At 42.5% G+C, this 12145-nt stretch overlaps 1 protein-coding gene across 1 annotated transcript in view; it reads left to right on the forward strand.

Moving 5' to 3' along the window:
• LOC126272046 (thrombospondin type-1 domain-containing protein 4) overlaps nucleotides 1–12145 on the forward strand; it is a 2052781-nt gene that overhangs the window by 1958324 nt on the left and 82312 nt on the right. Inside the window, exon 10 of the mRNA XM_049974560.1 lies at nucleotides 7922–7988. Coding sequence (XP_049830517.1) covers nucleotides 7922–7988 — 67 coding nt within the window. The remainder of the gene's footprint in view (nucleotides 1–7921; nucleotides 7989–12145) is intronic.

Consider the following 12145-nt stretch of genomic DNA (forward strand, 5'->3'; position numbering starts at 1 on the left):
AACTGCGACAATTTCATATAGTGTCCCCTCTATCCTCAGCTGTAAGGATGATCGGACATACAGCCACATACATTATTGATAATCGAGATGCTACATTGTCGCATTACTTGAGGGTGAATATCATCGAACTGCGAGGGGTGTCAACTGCAGGAAAACATTTGGCATCATGCTGCGTTCCATAATCAAAGAATCTCCGCAAATGCTCTGCCACTAAATAGTAGACACAATGAGAACGCAAAAATTTACAGAAGAGTTTCTTAAATTATTATGGCGTTTCAGCTGGCCGCTGTGGTCGAGCGTTCTAGGCGCTTCAGTCCGGAACCGCGCTGCTCTTACGATCGCAGGCTCAAATCCTGCCTCGGGCATGGACGTGTGTGATGTCCTTAGGTTAGTTTGGTTTAAATAGTTCTAACTCTAGGGAACTAATGACCGTAGATGATAAGTCCCATATTGCTTAGAAGCATATAGCGTTTCATGGGAGTGATAAAGTTGAGTGAGAGAGAATGGAAGACGGAAAGCAAGGAAAAATTGATCAAAAGACAACTTTTCTTTAATCGAGAAATTACATGTTATACGTCTCTGTACTGGTGTGAAATACAGTTTTGTGCGTATATGACGTTCTTTTTCCTTGTATTAAACTGACGTGTCCTTGTAAAATGCTCCTTGGATAAATGTATTACTGGTAAAAAGAAACGTGTAGTGCATGGTTTAAACATTACTGGCAGTTGCCGCTCACCTACACGAGAAGTGTTCATGAGGTTCAAAGTATCGTTTCGAAGAAGGAAACGCGCTCGGGTTCCGGGTTCGATTCCCGGCGAGGTCAGGGATTTTCTCTGCCTCGTGATGACTGGGTGTTGTGTGCTGTCCTTAGGTTAGTTAGGTTTAAGTAGTTCTAAGTTCTAGAGGACTGATGACCATAGATGTTAAGTCCCATAGTGCTCAGAGCCACTTTTTGAAGAAGGAAAAATGGGAGAGAGAGAGAGAGAGAGAGAGAGAGAGAGAGAGAGATAGAGAGAGAGGGAGGGAGGGAGGGAGAGAAACAAGCTGCGACGGTGATTCTTTGTGATGGGTTTAGTTCTTCTCTAGTCATCAGCCTTCAACGAAAGGCAAAGAAAAAAGAAAGTTGAAATGGCTCTGAGCACTATGGGACTTAACTTCTGAGGTCATCAGTCCCCTAGAACTTAGAACTACTTAAACCTAGCTAACCTAAGGACATCACACACATCGATGCCCACGGCAGGATTCTAACCTGCGCTACACAGAGTATGGGAAAGATCTTGTCCCTCTTCTAGCTATGTGCGGTAAGCCTACCGAACGCGGTGCCACAGTGGTTGGCACACTGACTCGCGTTCGGGAGGACGAAAGTTCAGATCTGCCTCTGGCTGTTCTGATTTAGTTTTTCCGTTGAAAGGGTACAGTACCGACCGACACTGAAAATAGGTGCAACATTCTTCGTTATTCTTGTCACAACAACATATTTTTTTGTAATAATAACTCAATTTCACTTAATACACCGAAGCCGGATACCAGTGTAGGAAAGAAGGAGAATTTATTTATTGAATTAATGTATGGTCGTCTGCTAACCGCAGATAGTGAATGTGCAACATATGATCGTCTTTGAGACGGTCCTTTGGTCACCTATGGTGGAACCAAAGATATGAAATTTACCTGAAAACTGAGCGCCTGAAATGTGACTGACCAATACGGTAGCATGGTTCTCCCCCACCTCTGCGGAGGTGCAAGATGACCTGAAGAACGGCCATGTTTCAGCAGTCTGGCGCTGGATCTTGTGTTGGTAAGACCTGTCTAAGGTGTGCTCCGTAAAGACAAAAGAGTGGAGAGAATGGAATGCATGTGAAATACGTAAGAGTAGTTTGGAATAATTATTTCTCTATTTCTGGAACGTAAGAGTAGTTTGGAATAATTATTTCTCTATTTCTGGAACTTTTGGGGGGGGGGGAGAATTAAATGACAGGCAGGTAATATTAAGGGGATCGTAGTAATCTTCAGAAGTGACCAAAGGTCACAATGAAACCACGCGTAGCAAAAAGTTGAAATACTTGCGAGTGCTAGTACGAAGTTGAAATACTTCAGAGTGCTAAAGTTAAGCTGAATTACGGGTGTATGTGCTATAAGTTTGAAATATTTAAGAAATGGCGTGTGCAGGACTTGAAATCAGAGACGAGTACTTCCACGTGGTGAGTACTGTGTGAGTCTCAATCTGTGTATGAGACAAAGGATAAAGAGAAGTACTCGTCCAAGGTATCAGTTGAGGACTCGCGTGTGTGACGAATATGATCTTAATATTACTTTGCGTGTTATGTTTCCGTGTGAATCTAGATTCAAACTCTAATACTCTGACAGAGAAGCAAGGTGAATCAGCCGTCTATCCAGCAACGCCACTTGGCTTGGATTGCACAGGAAGGCGTGCATATATCCTCCAGAGTTCGTAGTAGGAAAGAAACGTCACGAAATGGGGCAATGTCGTATGAAACTGGGATGAATACTAATTGAAGTGGAAAGCTGAAAACTAAGTGATTCTAACGTTGAGACTATTCTTTGTGATGTATTCTATGTTGCCAGTGTGATGTATTTCATGTAATTTAAGTATGTGTGGTTTGAATGGGAGAGTAGCAAGATAGGTTCAGAGGCAATGGGTTATGCATGTTCCTTTTCGTACCGCTCGGTCTGGAGTAAATTTTCGTGATGATGGGTGTGAGAGTCGAAGTGTGAGATATAGCAAAAGATCCACCATCCTATCCAGAAGGTGCACTGTAGCGTTAGATAATTACGGGACCATAAGATAGAGAATCACCAATGTAAAGCCATGCCCACTGGGTGGAGTTTCTCATGTGTAATTGTTGTATAAAATGTAATGGTTTGTTTAGGTTACCTTTGAATCATAACAGAATTTATCGGAATAAAAAAGATAGTGAAAAGAAAAAGAATGGTGGCTTTGTTATTCTAATAGTGTGTAGTCATGATATCCAGAATTTATAATGTGTGCGCCATTCATGTTCAGTGCGAAGGCCACATGTTGATCAAAGCCGTTGGGTAAGAAAGAAAATGTGGTATTACCAGAGCGTAGTGAACAATCAGAGTTGTGTAAATTCGCAATAGTCAGATGGCGTTATTCGTTTCTGTTGCGTAATATTGAAACAGGAGAATAATTTGTAGCTTAATTGTGGGTACTAGAGCTCATAATCAGTCACTGATGTTAGTCGTGAAATAAGAATAAATCCACTCGCTTGGCAGACCACTCATCTTGCAGGCCTGACAGACGAATGTAGAAGAGTAACTGCGATATTAACTCTGCCAGACTTCAGAAGTTTCGGCGAAAAAATGCAGCTTATCCTGCTCAAATGAATATTTCAAGGCAGTTACGTAACAGGAACTGCAAACTATATTAGCACATAAAGGCAAAGTAATCTAAATCTAAAATCACCCAAATGTTGCATTTGAGTGCCGGTGAATAAAGGAAACATGAAGCCGAAGTATTGTTTGATAATTATTGTTGTAAATTAGGCGTTTTCATGATAAATTGTGTTTTTAAAGGTGATGGTAACATTTGAACAAAATGTAGCTTCAGAAAACTAAAACACGAGTAATCACACCAGGTGCTCATTTTTTGTAGAATGTCTGAGAGACATTATGGAGGCAAAAATAGTGACCCTAAAAACAAACTACAGTCAAGAAAGTAGAGGATTCGTGGTATTAATCCCCCTTGGTTCAGAGTTGTCTGGAAGGTAATGGTGGCCTCTTATGAGACATTCTACCAAAACTTCATACTTTCACTGTTCGAAGTTAACCTGCTTCTGATTTACGTGTGCTCTGTTTTTAAAGAGAAGCGTTCTTCGGTAGGTCTGGATAGTGTGGACACGGATATAAGTCTCACACATGCAATAATTGTCCCTTTGCTGACCCTTAAAACTAATTGCTGTCACTTCCACAAGTCCGCACAATAAAGCTCTGCGACTGTAAATGCAATCTCTTCCTGACGTTAATGGCTCTCCACTGCCTTCGAAACACCCGCACTTAAAACGTTCACTTCACATTTTATGGAGCCTTCGAGACGGAGTAATTCGGGATGACTTCATTTTCATAAAGTGGTTTTAGTCTCCACCGAATTTGTTGCCAGGAGGAAAAAAGTTTTCTGAAATCCATTTGCAGGCCACAGTAAAATCGCATCAGAACGAGCAGCATATGCTGGACCAATAGAGCCCTTCAATAACATCTGTTACCCTGCTGTTAGAGCGTACTGTTCTAGCTACAACCTGATATACGTTACAACTTCGTCGACGAAATCCTTGCAATATCGTATGAGAGAAGACCGATGATTGTGATAAAAACATTTCAAAGAGTAGGCGCTTCATCTTTGAAAGGATCAGCTGTACTTTGTTGAGCTTGTATTCAAAATTTCGACAATGAAAGTGACTTCCTGAAATATGTATTTATGATAATGTTTGTAAATTAGTGCCCTGAATTGTACTGAAATTAATTTGTTCTTACAGGGAAATCATTTAAATTTATATAATTTAGACCTTAATGTGACCCGAACTCGGCACTGAACTTATTTTTTGAAAACAATTAACTTTAACTAGAATTTACAGATAGAATTATATCCTGAAACTGATAACCCTTTTTGTTGGGCTTGAGATTATGGGCAAAGGATTTTGCCTGTGCTCTGACGATCCTGCATCTCGCATACTTGGCAGAGGACAAACTTACCTTGTACATTACATTGCAAGGAAACACTCACGTCTCTGTGAGCACCTTGTACACAGCTGAATCTATTATAAAAAAATGTGAGATTCTGACTATGAGAAGCACAAGGTAAAATTTTGTATTGGGTTAAACAAATAGCTAAACGATCTGTCATGAATTAATAAATTGTTAGCCAAATTACAAACAACTGGGGAGTCTAATTACTGAGACTGTTGACATGCACGTAGCCAAATACAGAAGACACACAATGCGTGACCTTGTGTTAGTGAGAGTACAAACCTCACAAAGTCTTACGTTAATTATTATTACAAAAGGCACTGAGAAAACACTTTACGGGAGAGTATAAGAGGATATAAAGAAAGAGTTTGGGAAGTAAGATCATCCATGTGGCCCGAACATGAGTCGGATTAGCAGTTGGCTGTTATAGCTCCGCAACATAGTCCCACGCGCTCATTATAAAGCCGTTTACAACAAGCCTACAGCGATGCTAAGCTCATATTGTTAAAAAAAACCAGCATTCTTTTACTCCTACTAAATAAGAGGTAAGCTGAATGTCTTTCGCAGCACGTACAAGTATAATGAATGTTTGCGTTATCAGCTCTACAGCTCACCACATGGCTCATCTGACGCGACCCTAACCATAACATTTCAGATACGATTAGTGTACGCAAATACCAACATGGTGCTTCAAAAGTATTCTTTACGTGAAATTTGAACATTCAATCTACAGGGTGTTTTAGAATTTCTATTACAGACATCTAGTCATTGTAGACAAAGTTCCATCATAAAACAGGTCCATAAACGCACTGTTTGGATATAAAATTACTTTGAAGACGTTTTCGAGCCTCCCACGTTACGGTACGGCACGCAATGGTAGACGCGAAGAAAGAGTCTATCGAGAACGTGTTCCGGATCCCTTTAAATAAAATACCATTTTCGTCTGACTATTTTTAGTTTTTCTGAAAAGCGTTTGAGACTGTACCTCACTGCAGACTGTTAACGAAGGAACGAATATACGAAATAGGTTCCCAGATATGTAAGTGGCTCAAAGTCTTCTTAATTAATAGAACCCAGCACGTTGTCCTTGTTCATAAGAGACAAGAGTATCGTCAGGAGCGCCCCAGCGAAATGTGATACGGCGGGTATTATTTTCCATATTGTAAATGATCCGGCGGACAGGGTGGCCAGCAATCTGCGGTACGTGCTGATGCTGTGGTGTATGGGAAGGTGTCGAAGATGAGTGACTTTAGGAGGATATAAAACGACGTAGATAAAATTTCTAGTTGGTGTGATGGCTGTTAGCTGGCTCTACGTGTCGTAAAATGTAACATAATGCGGATGAAAATGAGAAACGAACCTGTAATGTTCGAATACAGCATTGCAGTACGCTACTTGACACCCCCATATCTGGGCACAGCGTTGCAAAGTGATATGAAAAGGAACGTGTATGTGAGGATTGTGGCAGGAAAGGCGAATGGTCGACTCCGGTTTATTAGGAGAATTTTGAGAAAGTGTGGTTCATCTGTAGAGGACAGTGCATATAGGACGCTGGTGCAACCTGTTCTTGAATACTGCTCGAGTATCTGGGATCAGCACCAGGTCGGGTTAAAGGAAGACATCAAAGCAATTTCCGAATATCGGTTCCTTATCAAGATTTTATCTACAAAGTCCCCTCTACAGCCTTTAGAAGCCTATAATAGATATTGTGAAACACGCTGTATATCTATGTAAATGAGTACCGTACATGAACTCTTGTCACTTTGCCACCCTCCAAGACTTTCACTTACGTCTCCTTAGTCAATATTATATAGCTGAAGCTGAATTTAATCACTTGATGATTGGCGTACGTCCGAAACCGGTAGTGTTTTAAATAAGTCGTCTGCATTTGGTAGCGGATTTTCTTAAACAATACCTTATCTACATCTACATCTACATTTACACTCCGAAAGCCACCCAACGGTGTGTGCCGGAGGGCACTTTACGTGCCACTGTCATTACCTCCCTTTTCTGTTCCAGTCGCGTATGGTTCGCGGGAAGAACGACTGTCTGAAAGCCTCCGTGCGCGCTCGAATTTCTCTAATTTTACATTCGTGATCTCCTCGGGAAGTATAAGTAGGGGGAAGCAATATATTCGATACCTCATCCAGAAACGCACCCTCTCGAAACCTGGCGAGCAACCTACACCGCGATGCAGAGCGCCTCTTGCAGAGTCTGCCACTTGAGTTTGCTAAACTTCTCCGTAACGCTATCACGGTTACCAAATAACTCTGTGATGAAACGCGCCGCTCTTCTTTGGATCTTCTCTATCTCCTCCGATAACCCGATCTGGTACGGATCCCACACTGAAGAGCAATACTCAAGTAGAGGTCGAACGAGTGTTTTGTAAGCCTCCTCCTTTGTTTATGGACTACATTTTCTAAGGGCTCTCCCAATGAATCTCAACCCGGTACCCACCTTACCAACAATTAATTTTATATGATCATTCCACTTCAAATCGTTCCGCACGCATACTCCCAGACATTTTACAGAAGTAACTGCTACCAGTGTTTGTTCCGCTCCCATATAATCGTACAATAAAGCATCCTTCTTTCTATGTATTCGCAATACATTACATTTGTCTCACCTTATAAGGGTACAGTCACGAAGTTCAACAGGAAATAATATGGATGAAATTGACTTAATGCAACCACTTTTATCTTACTCAAAATTGGTATTATAATTCTAGTTCGTATTTCTTTTTCCATATTTGTCCCTTTTCACTCTCCAGGTCGTAACTGCCACTTCGTAACGCCCGCTCAGAAAAACACATCATGCGGTATACATAGTGATCAGACGAATGTGTTTTTGTACGGATGAACACATATGAAGCAGTCAAGACTTTTGTAATAATATGGATGAAATTGACATAATGCAACCACTTTTATCTTACTGAAAATTGGTATTATAATTCTAGTTCGTATTTCTTCTTCCATATTTGTCCCTTTTCACTCTCCAGGTCGTAACTGCCACTTCGTAACGCCAGTTCAGAAAAACACATCATGCGGTATACATAGTGATCAGACGAATGTGTTTTTGTACGGATGAACACTTATGAAGCAGTCAACACTTTCGTTGAGTTCTTACTGCTTCAAAAATACTCCACCCAGATTGTCTTTCAGACGGCTCTGACTAAAGAATTCGCCTTTCTTGTTCACAGGTATCAACCCCCGACCAAACGACAAACACCTGAAGGACGGTTCACCTCTGAACGGACTGGACAAAAGGTAAGTAGCGCTGTAAACGTTGAAAATGCTACTCCAGGCGGGTGTAAAAATGAATGTGCGCAACGGAAAATAATAAACGCTAAAATGATGATTTGACCCTGTCTGACTAACCCCTGAAGCAGATCTTAGGATCTCATAATGCTCTTTTTTACATATAAATTACAATCTAAACATAAATGAATGATGAACGCAACTAATACTACTAAATGATAAACGTTGTTGTTCAATATATATTTATTATAGATTAAAATCAACCCTTTAAGTACAATTCTCTATATTTCCTAACCAATAATTATTAATCGATTGCCCGACTCTCCCCTTTATTATGACTGCGCGGTCTAGTACCACTAACGCGAAATGGCTGACATCATCCATGTACCAAACACTAGAAGACACTTCTTTCAAAGATGATCTATGGTAGTGTGGAACCTCAGTGGAAATAAACTAACGGGATCACAGCTGTTTAGCTTTATAGCCCTAGTAAGCCGAAGCAATTTGCGATATCACCGTATGTACTGCGTCTGGTGCTTCGAAGTGATGGTTCTCGTACTCTTCTGCAACGATGGAAGAACTCCAGCCACAAATAAACTCTTTCAAACCCTAGGACGGCAGAAGGCGGTCCTCTGACGTATATACTCTAATATTGTCTTCTCCTCTCTGTGTTCTACAGACGAGAAATGCGAACTCCCAGCTACAAGGATGGAGTTCAGATAACGTCTCAACGTAAGTATAGGCAGAAGAAGTGCTCTCAATTACTGAACGCTTCATACTCAACGACGACTTCCAACCCTGAGGTGAAGTCCAGGATCGAATAGGTTCGCAACAGTACAGTGTCTAACTGCTCTAACTATAAACTTTCCTGAGATCAAAGACATCATGTCCGTCTGTACCAACAAAGCTGATACCGAGCGACCGTCTGACATAGGTGCTCACAATAGACGAGCACGTCTCTCCACTGCTGGCTTCTCAGCAAGGCTCGGCTCCCCACCCTCGTAATTCCGAAAACGAATCATATTCCCGAAACCACGAAATATTCTCCCTCTCTACAGATTCTTCCGAACACCGACTAACCATATTTTAGCCTTTTGCCGTCCAGCGCGGAACGTTCGCGAGGAAAAACCTATACTCGTACAATGGTACGCTTCTGAGTAAAACTCCTTGGAAATAACCAAGCCTATGTGGTTTCCGAGGTGCCGCTTCTTCCTTCCTCACGCCTGCGTCCAAGATTTGCAGAGTTCCCGGTTATCCATCCGGTCCTGCTACAATAGCGGCCGGCCGTCACCCTGTTGTGCTCCAGAGCTCAGGTGCCAAGACGTCCGTCAAGCTACTTCTTGTGTTTTAGCAGGACCAACATCTGTGCGGGCCTTCTACCCAGTGTTTGCCTGCCGTTTCATCTCCACTGGCGTTCCAACCTCTGCTGGTATGGGCAATCATTCGTTACGCCGTTCTGTTAATAAAGACACTCCGCCACCTTTCATGCAATAACCGTTAACAGTTATTTACGAGGCGTAAGTGACAATGTCAGTCTCCTTTAAATATTGATTTATACGATGCACAACATATCAAATGATACCTAATTCTGGTTGTAGTTCTCGGCAAAGTATGTGGATGAGTGCTTGTAAGGTGCGAAATCATAGCCACCTTACAACGATATAGAAAACGCCGTCCATCGTGTGTGTGTTCTGTTCTGCGAGGCGTCGGCACAGGGCGCGCTGTTGTTTCCGAGACGGACTGTGGACCGTGTGGGAGGAAAGGCGAGTGATGAAACAGGCGCCCGCGACGCTCCATACAGAAACGGGAATGCACCGCCAAAACAAAGTCGTCAAAGCGTCACATTCTTCAGCCCGGTGGCGTTTACGGCCCATTTCGCTACAAACAGTTTCGGCGTGTTCTACACTCAGCATAAACGTGGCCCCCAACACACTGCCCGTTGTTTAACACGGCTCAGGTGGTTCGCCGTTGCAACCTCTGTCACGCGCTCTGCCGGTCATTCCTCAGTCTACTTCGGAGTATTCTGGGAAAATCCGTTCGCTGCAAAGGCAAATGCGTTCTCAGAGACCAGGGAACGAAGTGTCGCATTGGTTGAAACTCTGGACTCGCATTCTGCGTGAAAGCGCTACGAAATCCCGTCACCACACAGACAACGGTTACTTGAATCGCGCTTGGCAGTCTGATCCTAATGTTTTGACTACGTCTCACATGATGATTTACGACATTCGAGGACGTATTATCCGTGTGATTCACTAGATTCCGGCGAAGAGACGTTTTCTGTGGGACGCGTCAGTCACTTATGTGTGGACAACAATGCTGTGGCAGAGGTACCACAAGGGTCTGCTCTGTGTACGGTATTCTACATGCATCACACTAATGGTGTGGTTTACTTGCCTGCCGTGGGACGACATGGTCGTCTGTAAAAACGTTTGAAGCCTTAACTTTACAGGTAGAAAATTCCAAGAACATCTAGGCATAAAAAATGGTTCAAATGGCTCTGAGCACTAAGGGACTTCTGAGGTCATCAGTCCCCTAGAACTTAGAACTACTTAAACCTAACTAACCTAAGGGCATCACACACATCCATGCCCGAGGCACGATTCGAACCTGCGACCGTAGCGCTCGCGCGGTTCCAGACTGTAGCGCCTGGAACCGCTCGGTCACCCTGGCCGGCTATCTAGACACTCGATGAAAAGACTTCGAAACAAAATTACTCCTATAAAAATGCTACAACTATCTTCGTTTCCAAATCTTCTCGTCCTCCTTTCCCTCAGCAACTGTTCATCGCGAACACAGCTTCGAATGAAGCCAGTCTGCGATTTGTTTAGGCTTTCAGAGATAAAGTGTAAGTAGGCTGGCTGTTTAGGTTTTTATGCTGGTAACGCCACGCAGCGCTCTGAATGGAAATCGCTGACTGTGCTGTGTGCTGTCAGTGATTTTCATACAGCGCGCTACGTGGCGTTACCAACATATAAACCTAAGCAGGCTACTTACAAAAGCAGTTAGCTTCTCGCAAGCAGTGTGCAGTCAAGTTTTTGAAAACTTCTGCCTGACGTACCCAACCCTTAACGGTGGTCGATTATCCGAAAGATTTGAGTTGCCTTCTACGGGCAAATAATTATAAACACTCTGCTCAATGGATACATGAAGTGGTCCATGGCACTACACGCATATATATTAAAGGCGTGCGCTACAGCCGAAGCCGTTCGAGACGCGCCCAACAGGTGCGTAAAGTATGTTTTAGTCGAGTCTCAAATCTGTGATTTTATTCAACCCAGATGTGTCTGAAATTACCTCCCCTTTCCCCATGACATAATTCACACCTTAGCTACACAATAAGATGACTGTTAAAATACAGGACACACTTTGACATTCATCAGAAATTTCAGAAATTAACATTCTACATTCACATATCGCATACCCATACTAACAAACAGATGTAAGTTCGTAGGCTTTCGCAGACTGAGTCAGTTTTCATAAAATCCTTGAGAGATGAAGACTAAACTGTATCGCAAATCATTGACCCTTCATCACAAAGTACTGTCGTGGCACAACAACCTTAACTCTCAACATCATAAGATCAACACTTTACAAACCGACACCATATTCAGAGCAACAGTGGAGCAGCCCCTATGTTCATGAGAGAAAGTACATTCAACCAGAGAATCTAAACTATATCGCTCCACCTAGTTATGTGTACGGGATGTCTTGATATGCATGCGATACTTGCTCACATGTCACTGAACATTTGGTTATTTCTTTTTTTTTTTTCTCCTCATTTCTTGGATGTTTTTGAGGTCAGTACAAGGCTTGCTTACTCAGGAAGAAGGCTTCAGATTATTTTGTTAAATACAAGTAGTCCCAGGTGTTCGTCCCATGATCTAGCTTGACCACATGAAGTCAGTCACAGAGGCTCTAGAAAAAGGAAGTGAGTCCCCGGGTACTGCAGTTCGCGGAAGCAGTTGCAGTCAACTCTTGCTCCACATTTTGACTGCAGATGCGGTTTTCTGCTTTGAAGGCAGTTGTCGCTAAGCCACTGCAAGTCCATAAGGTACAACTGTGCGTGACAGATAGCCCTCCCTATACACAGGTCTAAGAATACGAGGTTTGTCCGGAAAATACTTATAAAAGTTGAATAATAACTTTATTTTACAATTATTCAGGTA

The sequence above is a fragment of the Schistocerca gregaria genome, chromosome 5 (assembly GCF_023897955.1).
Source record: "Schistocerca gregaria isolate iqSchGreg1 chromosome 5, iqSchGreg1.2, whole genome shotgun sequence".
In the NCBI taxonomy this organism is placed as follows: Eukaryota; Metazoa; Arthropoda; class Insecta; order Orthoptera; family Acrididae; genus Schistocerca; species Schistocerca gregaria.